The 19,141-nt window shown below is 37.8% G+C and overlaps 1 protein-coding gene across 2 annotated transcripts in view; it reads left to right on the top strand.

The window, feature by feature from the left end:
• Positions 1 to 19,141, top strand: part of PLA2R1 (phospholipase A2 receptor 1) — a 117,394-nt gene that overhangs the window by 40,918 nt on the left and 57,335 nt on the right. For both annotated transcript variants that reach the window (XM_007127393.4, XM_007127392.4), the window contains exons 9-11: positions 703 to 801; positions 4,606 to 4,718; positions 14,429 to 14,598. In XM_007127393.4, the coding sequence (XP_007127455.2) occupies positions 703 to 801; positions 4,606 to 4,718; positions 14,429 to 14,598 (382 nt within the window). The remainder of the gene's footprint in view (positions 1 to 702; positions 802 to 4,605; positions 4,719 to 14,428; positions 14,599 to 19,141) is intronic.

Genomic DNA, 19,141 nt, shown 5'->3' with positions numbered 1-19,141 from the left:
AGAATATGAGAACAGCCTTCATTAGAACTAGGACAAGACATGAAGGTATCTGCCTGTCATATAAAGAGGAAATGGACTGGGGCTTTGGAGAATTCGTGATGAAGAAGGGTACTGGGGGTTGAACATGAAGTTCAGCTATGATAATGTTATCTCGGGTGATTTATGGTGCTTTCCAGGCATTTCCCCAGCATCAGGTTTATACAGCATCAGGTAAGCAGCGAAGCATTCAATTTAACACCTAGAAGTGATTGGAGAGAAGAAGCAGCATTCTCACTTGGCCAGGGGAATAGTTTCATATAAGTGGTTCTCAAAGTGTGGCCCCCAGACCAGCAGCATTCACATCACCTAAAAACTTGTTAGAAATACAAAGTCTCAGGTCCCACCTGAGACTTACTGAATGAGACACACGGGTCCCAATCAACTATGTTTTAGTAACCCCTCCAGGTGATTCCAGTGCACACAAAAGATTGAGAATCACTACTCATCCCATCTTTAACAAAACATTGAGAGCAGTTTAATGTAAAGCCAGACCTCCCACTCGTATGTAGAGAATCAGCCTTTTCTAACAACACAAGATCCTGACACATTATGCCCCCTTGAAACATGCATTATTAATCATATTTTAATTCAGAATTATTGACTTTGACTATCAGCATCAATAATAGAGTGTATTCATTTATCTTGTAATATTTTTCCTCTTAGGAGGGACACTGGAAAGTTAAAAATTGCAAAGAAACACTTTTTTACGTTTGTAAGAAAACAGGCCATGTCCTTTCTGACACTGAATCAGGTTGCCAAAAGGTAAGAGCTGTGAACATTGCAGAGACTTCATAACCAGACTGATTTATCCAGACTAATTTATTTTAAATTAAAGTGAATCTCTCTCCCTCTCTTTCCTGCCTTGGCTCCCTCCTCTCTCTCTTTCCCCTCCTTCCCTTCCTTTCTTCTTTCCTTCCCTTCTTTTTTTTCTGAGTGGGCTATTGTAACAAACCAAACAATTATCAGCTAGGGGCACATGAAAGATTTACAGGTCTGCGAAGGATTGTTGTCTTACCATCTACTTCCACCCAAGACTAGTTTTCTTTTGAGATAAGAAATGTAAATGATCCTGTTATACCATCTGTATAAACAATGCCTATCATGTGATACACTGTCTCACACGTGGTTTTCATTGTCTTCCAATGAAGACTGGCAGAGTGAAAGCAAATGCATTCCTTTGAGTCAGAGAGTGACCTTCTGCACCCAGAGTCTTGTTTTCCTTTTCACTTTTCTTAAACTTGAATATTTGAATAAAATACAATAACAAAGAGAAGTGCATGATTGCAACACATTTATTATTTAGGAAAGGGATAATAAAAATACTTTGTATTTTAAGTAATAAACTATTTTTGGTACTTAAAGTACTATTTTCAGTACTAAAAATAAAAAAAAACATACTTACTTTAGGTTTAAACTTTAAAGGTAGAAAATATCTGTCTTAAATTTCTTAAAATACATTCAATATTCTGCAGTGTTACAAAAAATTTATCTATCAGTGTCCTTAGCACATGCATTCCCTCTCTCTCTCTCTCTCTCTCATCACACACACACACACACACACACACACACACACACACACACACACACACACACACCTAAAAATTTTGGATTTAACTATTGGAGATTTTTATGCTGTGTGAGTCTCAAAATGTTCACCAGTCTGGTTTTTATGCAATTCTCTTTTAATTATTTTCTCTTCTAATCCAGTTACTTATGTTCCAATTAAACATAACCCCTCTCTTCAGAAACTACATTTGATTCATTCATCAATGTGTAAGCATATTAGTTACTCTTCACACTTTAGCTGAATAATACATGTGCCATAGCTGACATGTGACCAGACATTTTACCTAATGATTACATTTCCTGAATTAGTTATTACTGATCACTGATCTAATCTCTATCTGATCAGAAATATTGAAAAAACTCCATCTTACAGTGGCTTTCAAGGCAACTCAACATATTTTGTGTCGAAAGAGTAATTAACTTCTTACACAGCAGAAACAACTGATGTTCTATCTAAACTTTTGTATACTGTTTCCCTCTTTCTGACCAGCCTTATCAATATTTAAGGATTCTGGGTTCAGAGCCAGTTCTTTACTCTTATGGTGAAATTACATTAATTTTTTTTTTTTTTTTTTTTTTTGCGGTACGCGGGCCTCTCACTGTTGTGGCCTCTCCCATTGCGGAGCACAGGCTCCGGACGCGCAGGCTCAGCAGCCATGGCTCACGGGTCCAGCCGCTCTGCGGCATGTGGGATCTTCCCGGACCGGGGCACAAACCCGTGTCCCCTGCATCGGCAGGCGGACTCTCCACCACTGTGCCACCAGGGAAGCCCCCTCCATTAATTTCTTTATACATCTATGAATATGGTTTCGAAAGTTTCCTTTCTTTTAGCCATCTGCTTCAGTGCAATTCTCTAAACAGTCTGCACATGCAAAACCAACTTATAAAATAAGTCTGGATAATTTCAAAGCGGAAATTTTTAAATATTTTATTTCCATCTGAGTCACTTTTGAGGGACTGGATAATATGAGCGATCGTTTCAGTACTGTCACCATCATGATTTCATGTAAAATGAAATGGCACCTCATGTACAAAGGATATTCACAAATACAATCAATTATTCTTCCCGCTTTCATTGTGTGGACAAAGGCTTATAGTAGAGTCTTTGTTTTCCGGTTATTACTATGCCACATTTCCCCCCCTTTCCTTGAGCCTGTTCAAGTTCTTGGGTTTTTTGTTTGGCTAAGCAGCCTATGATCTAAAAACCACTAATGAAGAAGGAGTACTTTGTCAGAAAGGTCAAATTGTCAGCCTTCCTCCTCCTGTCCTTCCAAATACAAAAGCAGTCTAACCTCTCTGCCCCCTCTGGAGTGACCCACGGAGGGGTTCTGGCTGACACTGTCAATTACTCACACAGATAAGGTTGGGGAGAGAAGTTAAGGGAGTGAATTCAGAGCACATCCTGGCGGGCTGGATGTGGTGCTCCTGTGATCCACGCCTCATTTAATAATGTTTTGAACTAAAAGAGCTTATTTCTAAAATAAGGTTTTTCTCTAATTTACTGCAAGGTTGAGACATTTTCTGAGTAGTATAGCAGAAATCATTTTATATCTGATCAAAATCAGGCAAGTATTGGCATGACACAAAATGAAGTGTATTTTAAAACTGGTGAATACATAAAAATAGACTGATAGAAGTGATATGATTTTATAATATTGGAAGAGAAAGAACTAAAATAACTAAGTTGAAATATAGAAGACTAATGAACGCATGTCTCCTGTACCGTATGATTTTAAAGAATAGAGCCACCCTTCTTTGCTCCCAGGGCTTAGCCATACACGTTTGTCATTTTTTGTCTAGGTGCCAAAGCTTGTTTGCTTTCTCTCTAAAAGGCTAGCCAGTTGACTTAGGAATAATCTTTACCAAAAAGTATATATATATATTTTAGTCAATCTCTATTTGGAAGCTTGACGATCCAGACGAAACCATTCTGGATTGCACCAAAATTAGGTTCCAGGCCAGTTTATCCACTAGTCTCTGACTTAGATTATCTAAGTCCCTAATCTCAGTGGGATAACATGAAATAAGCAGTATGAAAGACACTTTAAAACAAAACAAAACAGTACAGTGTTATCTAGATACTTATGTCCTCTTTGCTCATACCGAGTTCCTGGCTCTATTCTGGGGTCTCTGCCTGCATTTTCTTCCCTTGATTCTCAGAACAACCCCATGAATACTATTATTAAGCATATTTACAGAGGGGAAAACTAAGACACGGAGCGATTAAATAAGGTCACATGATGGTGGAGCCAGGATTCAAACCCATGCATTCTGTCCTTAAAGCCAACACGTTCGGGCTTCCCTGGTGGCGCAGTGGTTGAGAGTCCGCCTGCCGATGCAGGAGACACGGGTTCGTGCCCCGGTCCGGGAGGATCCCACGTGCCGCGGAGCGGCTGGGCCCGTGAGCCATGGCCGCTGAGCCTGCGCGTCCGGAGCCTGTGCTCCGCAATGGGAGAGGCCAGCGTACCGCAAAAAAAAAAAAAAAAAAAGCCAACACGTTCGATTTTTACCATCCCATAGGAACCATTTACAGTAAATCTTATAAGTCTGAACAGAGAGAGAGAGAAGGGGAGAGAGCGAGAGAGAGAGAGAGAGAGAGAGAGAGAGAGTGTGTGTGTGTGTGTGTGTGTGTGTGTGAGAGAGTGTGTGTGTGTGTGTGTGTGTGTGTGTGAGAGAGAGAGAGAGAGAGAAAGAGGAAAGGAGAGAAGGAGAGATCTTGAGTGAATGTCCCTTTTTCTTAATTTGCTTTTAAGGTTTTGGGCTTAAAGATTTTAAATTAGTTAAAACATTTAGGTTTTAAGAGTTAATTAAATAAATGTAGAAGTGGCTGTAGCTAATGGCAGATAGAATAAATATAAATATATCAAGACAAACATTCAAGTTTTGAGTTTTGAGTGGGTCAGAGAAGAAACTGGTAAATGAGAATACACCAAAAATATATATATTTTACTATTTAACTAAATCAGATTGTGTCCTTAATTTTCATTTTCCTTGTTTAAGGGATGGGAGAGACATGGTGGATTCTGTTACAAAATTGACACCGTCCTTCGAAGCTTTGACCACGCCTCCAGTGGTTACTACTGTCCTCCTGCACTTGTAACCATTACAAACAGGTAAAATAGAAATTTTCTATCAGAAACATGCAGTGCTTTTTTGCTGTGAGGGTTCTTGGAATGATAAAATCTAGCCATAATCAGTAACTAGTGAAAATCTAAAGTGTACTGTACAACAGAGTATTAAGTTATTTAAATTATTGATTTAGATGAATTTAAACCATACAATGTTAATTTTAAATTGATTTCTGAGTAACAAATAGTAAAATTTAAGATCTCTTTTATTTTCCATAAAGATTTCTTAATTATCTAGCTTTGCTAATATTTTCAGTTGTAATATTTTTTCTAAGGGCTTGTAATAGAAAAGAAATATGTTATTTAAATATGAAGTGTTTTTTTAAATGTAATGTGTATGAGTCATGTGGAGTTTTTTTAGAACCAAAGTAAGTAAAACTAAACTGTGGAGGATTTTCAGATGCTTCCCCATTGCTTCTTAGGTCTACGTTTGTTTAGATTTAGATTTCTCTATGCACAGGTATCTTTACCATACAAACAGAGAAACTGTGCCCTTTTTACACTCCATACAATTTGCAACATGTTACAGATGTGTAGCAAGGGATAAAAGTACCAACATCAGAAGAGACCTCAGTGTCACTATCAATTCCAGGAGGACAGTGAGAGCTGGGAGACAGACTCCTCTAGGCTGAAGACAGAAGCAAGGTAGAACTCTTCAGTGGTTCCGTGGAAAACTATACCCACAAAGCAAGTCGCTTGCTTTTTTACCGAGGTCATTGCCTTTAAAAAAAATCTGTTGAAGACCAGGAAGCAGGACAACTGGTGCTATGGTTTTATCTAGAGACCACTTCACATGCAGGTCTAACCTGTAGGAGGAATTCTGTGTGCTTTCTCTGCTCTTCCCACATGGGAAGTCAACATTCAAAGCCGCCAGTATTTCCTTCCTCCTCTTACCTCTTACCTTCTGTCCCAGTCTTTCCTGCAAACAATGCACAGGAATGCACACACATACACACACACACACACACAGAGGGATAGATTGACCGCATTTGGCAAAATAAATTGCCAGGTGAAATATTTTATGCTCAAGAAACCCTTTCTTCAGGGCACAGCACCACTTCTGATGTATCTCAGTGTTGTTTTTAGTTCTCATTTCTCCTTCCCAGAATAGCTACCAGGCAGAAGAAAGCCTTTATCCTCAGCCTTGTTCACCCACCCACAAGCTTTCGAGAGTACCTTGGGCGAGAAGTCCTCCAGTCAGTGAGTCAACATTGGACTTTAATCAGGATTTTGACCAATGAAGCTATGCTCTTTCGTTAATTATAATGTTTTTCACTGAAGAAAAAGGTCTAATTATTTCACCTGGTTTTACATCCTATTCTTTCTTTTTTTGTGTGTAATATTCATTGAGTGTCTATCACATACCTGGCACTGTGTTAACTACTTTTCATATGTTATCTGACTATGCAAAAATCAACAGTCAAGAGTTTATTAGAGGGACTTCCCTGGTGGCGCAGTGGTTGAGAATCTGCCTGCCAATGCAGGGGACACAGGTTCGAGCCCTGGTCCGGGAAGATGCCACATGCCGTGGAGCAACTAAGCCCGTGTGCCGCAACTACTGAGCCTGCGCTCTAGAGCCCACGAGCCACAACTACTGAGCCCACATGCCACAACTACTGAAGCCTCTGTGCCCTAGGGCCCATGCTCCACAACAAGAGAAGCCACCGCAATGAGAAGCCCACGCACCGCAACAAAGAGTAGCCCCTGCTCACTGCAACTAGAGAAAGCCTGTGCACAGCAACAAAGACCCAACCCAGCCAAAAAATAAATTAAAAAAAAAGTTTATTAGAAAATTATTTATTGAATATCTATACTGTGAGAGGCATCATATTAAACACTGGCATGCTGTACAAAAAATAAATAAAAATAAAAGGCATAGGGCAGTTGCCCAGGTGCCACTTGCAGGCCAGCAGCTAAAGAGATAGAACATAAACACATGAAACAAGTGAAGAAAGTGGAATAACACAATAAATGGAGAAACTCAAAGTGACATTACAGATAACTCATAGTGCCAAAGTGACCCAAGTAAGGCAGAAACCCATTAGAGTTCAAACACTTCATTTTCTAAGAATCCTTTGGGGACCTCATGCAAATGATAGAAAGTGTCTAGAAAAAAACCTACTGTTTCATTTTCCCCAAAACTGAATAAGAGAGTGTGCTGTGAACACTATAAATTTTTTTTATAAACTGTATTCAGTAGCCAAAGCTGATGTGTAGTCCAACTCTAAAGCAGATCTATAGCTTGGGTAAATTTGTTTTCATCCCCTCCTCGACCTCCTAGGCCCCCCAGGTGACCTTTCGCTGGCATGCTACTCATTCACCAGTCAAGCCCCCGAGTACTACACGTTAGTCCCAGTGAGGCATCTCTCCCAGGCAGTTAACATGCATGAACACTGCCTTGCAAACATGTCTGCATCCAGAGCAATGACTCAAAAATGAGACATACAAGTTGAAGACAGGAAGTGTCCTAAGCTCTTGATTTTTATTCATTCAGACCTTATGAGATAAGAAACAAAGACCCACAGCATACTGTTCTTTGAGTGACAATTCACATTCGAGTATTTTTCAACAGCATCTTTTGTCTGAGAAGGTTGGGCAGTAGATGGACAGTCTCCTCAGATCCAGGAGTATCCACTAGCAGCCTTGGTAATCATTTTCTTCCATTACTGATTTCCCGTTTGAGTTAAGACACTCCTGTCACTCACCAGTACCCAAGCTTGTAGTTGCTAATTGATTTTCTACTCTTCTGCACAACTGAGCAACAGATTTTATGGGCACAATTAGAACCACCTGCCACAAATTACGTACTTCTTTTGTTATGCGGCAACTGCTCCTGGCCTAGGACTTTTAACACTTTGTGGAAGAGAGAGGGGAAGAAAAACAAACCCTTATGGCCAAATAACAGAATTTTATTTGCTTGCTGTTAGAAAATTTTGTTAGGCCTGGCCACCTGCTTTCAGACAGAGCACGAATGCAAAACTTGTGTTCCAAAGTTACCATGTATAATTGTCTAAATGCATGTATATCTAAACCTTGAATCAATCAGCCTTGGAATATTTGTACAAAATAATCCAAATGACATTCGATTTTGAGAATTTTGCCCAAAATGAGAAATGCTGCAATATATCATTTTTTCCTAAGTTAAATGTGCATTATTTGCAAGCATTTTTATAGCTCTGCCGTTTTCTTGCAACCATATCCCCCAAACACTTTTACAGTTAACTTTTTAATATTGTGGAAAAATATAGTACATAACAAAATTATCACTTTAACCTTTTTTTTTTTTTCTTTTTTTTGCGGTATGCGGGCCTCTCACTGCTGTGGCCTCTCCCGTTGCGGGGTTTTTTTTTTTCTTTTTTTTGCGGTATGCGGGCCTCTCACTGCTGTGGCCTCTCCCGTTGCGGAGCACAGGCTCCGGAAGCTCAGGCTCAGCGGCCATGGCTCACTGTCCCAGCCGCTCCGCGGCATGTGGGATCTTCCCGGACCGGGGCACGAACCCGTGTCTCCTGCATCGGCAGGCGGATTCTTAACCACTGCGCCATCAGGGAAGCCCTCATTTTAACCATTTTAAGTGTACAGTCCAGTGGCATTAAGTACATTCATATTATTGTACAACCATCACCACCATCCAGCTCCAAAATATTTTTCATCTTCCCAAACTGAAATTCTGTATCCACTAAATACTAACTCCCCATTTCCCTTGCTCCCAGCTTTTGGCAACCACCATTCTACTTTCTGTGTCTGTAAAGCTGACTGCTATAGTTACCTTATAACTAGGATCATACAGTAGTTGTCTATTGTGCCTGGTTTATTTCACTTATCCTGATGTCCTCTAGGTTAATCCATGTTGTAGCGTGTGTCAGAATGTCCTTCCTTTTTAAGGCGGAATAATATTCCATAGTATGGATATACTACATTTTGTTTATCCATTCATCTATTGATAGACACAAGATACTTCTGCCTTTTGGATATTGTGAATAATGCTGCTATGAATATGAATATCCAAATATCTTTCAAGTTCCTGCTTTCAATTATTTTGGGTACTATACCCAGAAGTGGAATTTCTGGATCATATAATAATTCTATTTTTAATTTTTTGAGGAACAACCATACTGGTTTCCATAGGAGCTACAATATTTTACATTCCCACCAGTAGTGCACAAGGGCTCCAATTCCTCCACCTCCTAGCCAACACTTGCTTATTTTCTGTTTTTACATAATAGCCATGCTATGGATGTCACGTGGTATCTCATTGTGGTTTTGATTTGCATTTTCCTAATGATTAGTGATGCTGAGCATATTTTCATGTGCTTATTGGCATCTTTATATCTCCTTTGGAGAAACGTCTATTCAAGTCTTTTACCCATTTTTGAACAGAAGTGTTTGTTTTCTGTCATTGAATTGTAGGAGTCCTTTATATATTCTGGATATTGTTTATCAAATACATAATTTGCAAATACTATCTCCTATTCGTGGGTTGCCTTTCACTCTGTTGATAGTATCCTTTGATGTGCAAAAGTTTTTAATTTTGATTAAATCCAATTTATCCTTTCTTATTTTTTTGCCGGTGCTTTTGGTGTTTTATCCAAGAAATCACTGCCACATTCAATGCCATGAAGAATTTCCCCTATGTTTTTTTCTAAGAGTGTTACAGTTTTAGCTCATATGTTTAGGTCTTTGATCCACTTTGTGTTAATTTTTGTAAATGGTATAGGGTAAGAGTCCAGCTGCATTCTTTTGTAGGTGGATACTCACTTTTCACCACGTTATTATTGAAAAGACTGTCCTTTCCTCATTGAATGGTATTGGCACCCTTGTGGAAAATCATTTGACCATATATGCAATGGTTTATTTCTGAGTTCTCTATTCTATTCCATTGGTTTATATGTCTGTCTTTATGCCAGTATCACACTGTTTAGATTACTGTACTTTTTAGTAAGTTTTGAAATCAAGAAGTGTGAGGCCTCCAACTTTGTTCTTCTTTTTCATGCTTGTTTTTGCTATTCAGGATGTCTTGAAATTCCGTATGAATTTTAAGATGAATTTTTCTACTTCTGCCAAAAAAAAAATCACTGGGATATTGACAGGGATTGCATTCAATCTGTAGATCACTTTGGGTAGTATGGACATTTTAACAATAAATCTTCCAATCCATGAATATGGGATGTCTTTCCATTTATTTGTGGCTTCTTTAAATTTTTTTTTAACATCTTTATTGGAGTATAGTTGCTTTACAATGTTGTGTTAGTTTCTGCTGTATAACAAATCAGCTTTATGTATACATATATCCCCATATCCCCTCCCTCCTTTTTTTTTTTTTTTTTTTTTTTTTTGCGGCACGCGGGCCTCTCACTGTTGTGGCCTCTCCCGTTGCGGAGCACAGGCTCCGGACGCGCAGGCTCAGCGGCCATGGCTCACGGGCCTAGCCGCTTCGCGGCATGTGGGATCTTCCCGGACCAGGGCACGAACCCGTGTCCCCTGCATCGGCAGGCGGACTCTCAACCAGTGCGCCACCAGGGAAGCCCTATCCCCTCCCTCTTGAATCTCACTCCCACCCTCACTATCCCACCCCTCTAGGTGGTCACAAAGCACCGAGCTGATCTCCCTGTGCTATGCGGCTGCTTCCCAATAGCTATCTATTTTACATTTGGTAGTGTATATATGTCCATGCTACTCTTTCACTTTGTCCCAGCTTACCCTTCCCCCTCCCCATGTCCTCAAGTCCATTCTCTACATCTGTGTCTTTATTCCTGTCTTGCCCCAGGTTCATCAGAACCTTTTTTTTTTTTTTTAGATTCCATATATATGTGTTAGCATACGGTATTTGTTTTTCTCTTTCTGACTTACTTCACTCTGTATGACAGACTCCAGGTCCATCCACCTCACTACAAATAACTCAATTTTGTTTCTTTATATGGCTGAGTAATATTCCATTGTATATATGTGCCATATCTTCTTTATCCATTCATCTGTCAATGGACTAGTTGTGTCTTCTTTAATTTCTTTCAGCAAAGTTTTCTAGTTTTCAGTGTACAAGTCTTTTGCCTCCTTGGTCAAGTTCGTTCCCCAGTGCTTTATTATTTTTGATGCTATTGTAAATGGAATTATTTTCCTTTTCAGATTGTTCATTGTTAGTATATAAAACTGCAACTGAATTTTGTGTGTTGACTTTGTATCCTCCACTTGCTGAATTCATTTATTAATTCTAACAGTTTTTATTTTTTTGGTAGAGTGCAGTTAACTTTCTTTTTAAAAACACATTTTGGTTACCCTTTTTAAAATTACACAATAGAAACATTCTCATTGGTATAAATTCAAGCAAGCCAGAAGAATATCAACTAATATCAACTAAAAAGTGAAAATGCCCCCTTACCTTTACTCTTGCCCCCTCCCAGCCAATCTCTCTTCCCTTCCCAAAGGTAACTGCCACTAAAAGTTTGCATTGCTCTTCCAGGTTTATTTCTTGGGTACATATTAGATGTATTTTCTAATTCTATATTTTTCTTCTAGTCTTTTGAAAGAAACAATATCCAAAAACTTAACATTTCTAGTTCTTGAGGAATACCATCAGAAACTTCTTGCAATAGTGGTCATGACACGTCTCCCATTTCAAAACTACTGATATTCTACTGCCATTCTTTATTTAAAAGAAAGAAATTTATCATTTTAATATTAGTTCAGCAATAGAGTTAGTTATTTGAAAATGGTATCAAAAGTGCTAACAAGTGTTTTATTGGGAGAAATACAATTGCAATTACTCAGCTCAAAGCTGAGTCCCTCCTAACCAAATCATGTATGTGTATATATATATATATATATATATATATACATATACATATTGTTTAAGTTGAAATGGCTCTCTAGTGAAGCTACTTCCAATGCATTATGTTTTTTCAATCTCTGGTTTTAGGTACCACAAACACAGTCATTAATTACTGATTTCTGCTAACTACTGTGTTATTCACAAACAAGAAACATCTTTTTTTTTTCAGCTACATATGTCACTGGCTAAACTGATGAAGAAATATAATGTTCAATTAGAGATTTAAGCATAAAATACCTTTTTCAAAGTGTGCATTTTTGAAATATAAAATATTTACTTTGAAATGAAAAAAATGTGTCAAGTATGCCAAAAAAATATGCATTGCTATCTTCAAATTGCATTTTTTAATTAAAATTTAATGTTTAGCACCATGAGCAACAGATTCTTCTCAAACTGATAGAAGTTCAAGACACACTTGTTTTTTTCTTGTTTACTTTGAAAATAAACATTTGATTGCTTGCCTTTTTAAAGGATTGATGGGAAATTATTTTTTTCTGATTTTTAAGAAGTATTCACCTACAGACTTTGATTTTACTAGTAGATTATAAGCAAAATATTTTATCATTTGTTTTTCTGAAGAATAACAATTTTTACTTTACTGAATTCCTCAAAAAATATATTAAAATATGTACACATGGTTATTGTTTGCTTCTTAAATCATAATAACATTTGAATTAAACAATATCAGTGAAACCAGACAAAAAATCCAGATATGAAACTCTGGAATATTCTCAAATGAAGAATTCTAAAACACAGGGCCAGAAAAGACTTTAAAAGGTCATCTGCTCTATTACCGTTAAGCCAGAGTTTTCACAACCCTTTAAGTGTTTGAAGCCAAACAGTGAGTGATAAAGAATATAAAAAGATCTCTTGTTTCTTTATCAGTTGGAAACAGACACTCAAGAGATTGCATGCTGTTATCCAGAGTTAATTTCTCAGAGTACATGGTTTAGAAAAAAGATATAGTTGCTGAATTTTGTTATTAACAATGCCATCTTCTAAACTGGACCAGGAAAAACTAGAGTCCTGTTTTCATCTGAAGGCTATAGGATTTAATGTATTAGTATTATATGTAACTGCTTAAAAGATATACTTGCCAATTCAAAAAGCATGTTTGTATTGTTTTGAGCAATGATAAATGGTTATAAAATAGCAAATCAGAGTGGACTAAATAAATCTAAAACCAACAGGGGACAAAAGCAAAGTGTTGTCATGAATAATGATACCAGAGGCCAAGTTCACAGACAACGTTATCGCTCCATTATCCAATAAATGCCATAGTACAAGGTAATGGAAGAACCAGTGATGTCCCCTGGGTTTAGAACCAGCACAGTGACTAGTGGTCCTGACCGTAGCCTCCATGGTGCAGTGCCTTGCTGGCCTCCTAGCATTGTAGTTTCAGGCACCAGCTATGCATGATAATGATGCTACTCTGCCTCAGAGGGGAGAAGGAAAAACAGATCCTATGTTATAAGAGCATGAACCAGTGGAAGTGTAAGGAAACTTACACAGCATCTAGAGAGTATTTACTTTTATATACCTTCTTTTTGAAGCATGTTTATGTAAGGTTCTGCCACTGCAATCTGATGAATAAAGAACTTTTCTAATTTCAAATGTGTGCTATTTAGATTATCAATAGACTATCTGCAGAAAATATTCACTAAAGCATATGCTCTGCAAAGATGAGTATCATGGATGCCTCATAAAACTAACTGTTGCTAGTGATGTTCATAAGGCAGTTAAAAAGTTTGCATCTTTGCGTTCTTTTCTCTTTCTCTCCCCTGTTTCCTTTGAGACGCCTCTATTCTTGAATGACCCCATTTGTTTTGCTTCCTTTAGCAAGTTAAAGATACATGGTAATGAAAAAAAATCCAAAATCAGATGAAAAAGTCTAATTTGCTCTCTCCTTAGGTGTCCTGGATAATTTCATCAGGTGTTTCCTTTCTTAATGACTCAGAGGGTCTGGCCAAAAGTTACCACTGTTTGAAAGGTGTTTCTTCAAAATTTACATGTATTGAAAGTAAATTTTTCAAGATAGTTTCCAACTTAGCTTAAAATTTCAATGCTGGTTAAAGTTTAATACATGTTTCTGTTAGGTATTCATGTGGAAGCATGTATACAAATTTTCTAGATTCTGCTTTCAATGCATTCATGTCGAAGAGGGAGCATTGCCAGCAGTCAATGAACACTAATTCATTCAGCCGTTTGGGGAATATAGTGGGTGTACTTCTTTGGATTAGTTCCTAGGGTTTTAAATTTATCTTCAGTGAATATGCACATCTGAACACATTTGAATAAGCCAGTGACTCCATGTGCCTGTGAACAAACTGCTCTGGGAGACATAAAATTGCTACTCCAATTTCTGTTCCATTCTCACCAGGCAAGTGTGGTGGGTGGGCGCATGTGAACCCTGTGTCAGCAGATGCTCATTCAGAAAAGCATAGTGTCCCTCCTCCTCCCTCTTCTCCACCTCCCCCACCGCCATCTCCCCACCACATGCACATTACAGCATGTGTGTGCTGTGTGGCCTAATTACACAGTAGGGCACATTTTGCGCCAAGAAATGTATCGCTAGCTTTCTGGACTTTACTACCTACACTCCGAAACTGGAACCGGACTCTGTTCCTTGAAAGAATTGAGCACCACCTTTGAGGATCAGATTTTCCTCACTCATATATTTCTGGGAATTGCACTGACGCTTTGGCATTTATTAGTAACATTCAGGGTCTTTGAGTATTTTTCTATCCCATGTTCTAAAGAATTCATGAGAAATGCTCACACGGGTGCCATTCTGTGCACCTCATTATGTTTTAATGACATTTCTTTATTGCCCAGAAACTTACTATGAGCATTTCCTTTTTCCCTTTTTCAGGTTTGAACAGGCTTTTATTACCAGTTTGATCAGTAGTGTGGTAAAAACGAAGGACACTTATTTTTGGATAGCTCTTCAAGATCGAAATGATACAGGAGAATACACTTGGAAGATGGCAGGGCAGAAGTCAGAGCCGGTGAAGTACACACACTGGAATGCACGTCAGCCCCGTGAGTAGAGGGCACTGTCACACCACTTCTCCCTCCTGTTTTCTTTGCCCCCAAATTCTATCAACCTCATGGTCTACCTCCTCTGATTCTTCCTTAGTGTTTTCTTAATGCATAAATCAACTAAAACAGTTACCACCAGTTCTCAGGGGTGATATATGGCTGGCCATTTTTTAAAGTATAATTCATATGAGTCATTTGACAAGTTCAAGGTATAAATTCATTGCTCAAGACCACGCATGCCTTTGTTAGCAGAAGTCCAGTTTCTCCCTCCTAAAGTCTTTTCCTCATCCGCCCTCATTGTCCAAGAATCTCAGGGGCTTACTCAGTCCAGAATAGACTGTCATACTTCAAAGCAGAGTGAATGGGCATATTTGAGCATATCTAATCAGTTCACAGTCACTGCCACGTGACTTTGCTGTGGAATGTTACTTAGGTAACATTCTTGCTAGTCCATCTCCTCCATGGACTTCTGTGGTACCTTAGCCAGAATTTCAGAGTTACAGGTCTATTAATTCACCATCCTGTGCTCAGCTCTGGATCCCAACACATGAAATTGTGCCAGAGAAGCTAATGATTTCAGCCATAATCTACACTAAAACCAGCCACTGTGGACCAAGCTTTAGGCCCTTGTGTTAATCTTAGGTCACCAACCTAGATCCAGCACACCTTTACTTCAGTGTGAACCCTGTTTGGATGCCTTGATCCCTTTCTTTTTTTTTTTTTTTTTTTAAATAAATTTATTTATTTAATTTATTTATTTTTGGCTGCATTGGGTATTTGTTGCTGTGCATGGGATTTTTCTAGTTGCAGAAAGTGGGGGCTACTCTTTGTTGTGGCTTGTGAGCTCTAGAGCACAGGCTCAGTAGTTGTGGTTCACAGGCTTAGTTGCTCTGTGGCATGGGGGATCTTCCTGGACCAGGGCTCGAACCCATGTCCCCTGCACTGGCAGGCAGATTCTTAACCACTGCACTGCCAGGGAAGCCCTTGGTCCCTTTCTTGCCTGGGGATCTCAATCAGGGCTACCCCAATAGACAATAGGCAATAGGTTATCTTTAAATTTGTATCTAGAGGAAATGGGTTAGAGGCCTCAAGCTCTTCCCTGAGGAAAGATAACTATTATTATAATATTATAATAATTGTTATCATATATCACATATATAACAATAATTAGAGAGCTAAACACCAATTAAAAGATATTTTTAGAGTGGTTCAAAAAATAAGACCCAAGTATATGTTGTCTACAAAAATCCCACTTTAAATATAGACACCTATAGATTAAAAGTAAAGGTACAGAGAAAGATATCCATGTTAACATTAAACAAAAGAAAGCAGGAATAGCTATATTAATTTGACACAGAGCAGACTTCAGAACAAGAAAAATTTCCAGGGATAAAAATGGACATTACATAAAGATTAAAAAGTCAGCTCTAAAGAAGACATAACAATCCTTAATGTGCATGTACCTAACAACAGAGTATCAAAATATATGAGGGAAAAACTGATAGAACTGCAAGGAGAAATAGATGAATCTACTGTTATAGTTAGACACTCCTAACACCCCTATGACAGAAATGGACAGATCCAGCAGACAGAAAATCAGTAAGGACAAAATTGAACTCAACAGCACTATCAATCAACTGGATATGATTGACATCTATAGACTACTTCATCCAACAACTGCAACAGCAGATTACACATTCTTCTCAAGCTCATGTGGAACATCCACTGAGATAGACTACATTCTAGGCCATAAAACACACTTAACAAATTTAAAAGAAGTCATACAATGTCTGCTCTCAGATCACATGAAATTAAATAGAAATAAAGAACAGAAAGATAGCTGAGAAAATTCCAAAATACTTGGAGATTAAGTAGTGCACTTCTAAATAACGCATGGGTCAAAGAAGAAATCTCAAGAGAAAATTTTTTAACATTTTAAATTAAATTAAAATGAAAATACATTTGTGAGATGATGAGAAAGCAGGGCTTAGAGGGAAATTTATAGCACTGAATGCACATACTAGAAAAGAAGAAATATTTAAAATTAGTAATCTAAGCTTCCACCTTAGGAAACTAGAAAAAGAAGAGCATATTAAATCCAAAGTAAGTAGAAGAAAAGAAATAATAAGAATTAGAGCAGAAATCAATGAAATTGAAGACAGGAAATCAATAAAGAAAATCAATAAAAATAAAAGCTGCTTCTTTGAAAATATCAATGAAATTGATAAGCCTCTAGCCAGGCTCACTAAGAAAAAAGAGAGGAGACACAAGTTACTAATATCATAAATGAAAAAAAGGGACATCACTACAGATCCCATGGACATTAAAAGGATAAAAAAGGAATATTATGAGCAACTCTATATCCATAAATTTGACAACCTAGGTGAAATCGACCAATTCTTTGAAAGACACAATCTGCCAAAACTCACACAAGAAGAAACAGACTCTCTGAATAAGCCTATACCTATTAAGAAATCAAATCAGTAATTCATAACTTTCCAAAACAGAAAGCAGCAGGCTCATATGGGTTCAACTGGTGAATTCTACCAAACATTTAAGGAAGAAATTATACCAGCTCTCTACAACCTCTTCCAGAAGTTAGAAACAGAGGGAATACTTTGTAACTCGTTCTATGAGGGCAACATTACCCTACTAACAAAGTCAGACAAGGACATTACAAGAAAAGAAAACTACAGACCAATATCTCTCATGAACATAGGCACAAAAAATCTTTAACAAAATATTAACAAATTGAATCCAACAATGTATAAAGAGAGTTACACACCTCAATCAAGTGGAATTTACCCCAGGTATGCAAGGCTGGTTCAACATTTGAAAACTTATTAATGTTATCCATGACATCAACGTGCTAAAAAAGCAAAATCACATGATTATATCAATAGATGCAGAAAAAAGCATCTGACAAAATTCAACACCCATTCATGTTAAAAACTGTTAGCAAACAAGGAATAGAGGGGAACTTCCTCAACTTGATAAAGAACGTCTACAGAAAACCCACAGATATCATACTTAATGGTGAAAAACTAGAAGCTTCCCCACTAAGATCAGGAACAAGGCAAGGATGTCCCTTTTCAACACTCTTTTTTTTTGTGTGTGTGGTACGCAGGCCTCTCACTGTTGTGGCCCCTCCCGCTGTGGAGCACAGGCTCCGGACGCACAGGCTCAGCGGCCATGGCTCACGGGCCCAGCCGCTCCGCGGCACGTGGGATCCTCCCGGACCGGGACACGAACCCATGTCCCCTGCATCGGCAGGCAGACTCTCAACCACTGCGCCACCAGGGAAGCCCTCAGCACTCTTTTAAACATTGTACTAGAAGTCCTAGCTAATGCAATAAGGCAAGAAAAGCAATTAAAAGGTACAGATTGGAAGAAAAGAAATAAAACTTTGTTCACAGATGACATGATTGTTTATGTAGAAAATTAGAAAGAATCAAAAACAATTCCTGGAACTAATAAGCAATTATAGCAAGATTGCAGGATACAAGATTAATGCTAAAAAGTCAATTGCTTTTCTGTATACCAGCAATGAAAAGGGGAACTTTAAATTAAAAACATATTACATTAACACCCCTCAAAATGAAATTTTTAGATATAAATCTAACAATATATATAAGATCTATAGAGGAAAACTATAACCTTTAATGGCAGAAATCAAGAAGAACTAAATAAATAGAGAGAGATTCCATGTTCATAGATAGACTCAGTATTGTCAAGATGTCAGTTCTACACAAATTGACCTATAGACTCAATGCTATCCCAGTCAAAACACCAGCAAGTTATTTTGTGGATATTGACAAACTGTTTCTAAAGCTTATAATGAGAAGCAAAAGACCCAGGATAACCAACTCAGTACTAAAGGAGAAGAACAAAGTCAGAGGATTGATACTACCTGACTTCAAGAGTTATTATAAGTCTACAGTAATTAAGACAATATGGTTTCAGCAAGAAAAAAAAAGACAAATAAATCAATAAAAAAGTATAAAGAGCCTAGAAATAGACTGACACAAAAATAGTCAGCTGATCACTGAAAAAGGAGCAAAAACAATACAATAGAAAAAAATTTTTGACAAATGGTTCTTGGGCAATTGGACATCCACATGCCAAAAAAAAAAAAAAAAAAAAAAAACTAGACACAGAGTTTACACCCTTAACAAAATTAACTCAAAATGGATCATAGACCTAAATGTAAAACACAAAGCTTTGACATTCCCAGAAGATAACGTAATAGAAAACCTACATGACCTTGGGTATGGTGATGACTTTTTAGATACAACACCAAAAGCAAAATCCATGAAATAAATAATTGATGAGCTAGATTTCATTAAAACTACAACTTCATTAAAACTTGTGCTCTGAGAAAGATAATGTCAAGAGAATGAGAAGACAAGCCACAGAATGGGAGAAAATATTTGTAAAAATCATATCTGATAAAGAACTGTTATACAAAATATACAAGGAACTCTTAAAACTCAACAACAAGTAAACAAAAAACCCGATCTAAAAATGGACAAAAGATCTTAAA

This window comes from Physeter macrocephalus, chromosome 2, assembly GCF_002837175.3.
Source record: "Physeter macrocephalus isolate SW-GA chromosome 2, ASM283717v5, whole genome shotgun sequence".
NCBI classification, from domain to species: Eukaryota; Metazoa; Chordata; class Mammalia; order Artiodactyla; family Physeteridae; genus Physeter; species Physeter macrocephalus.
Note: the sequence above shows the minus strand (reverse complement) of the source record. Positions and strands in the feature narration are given on the sequence as shown.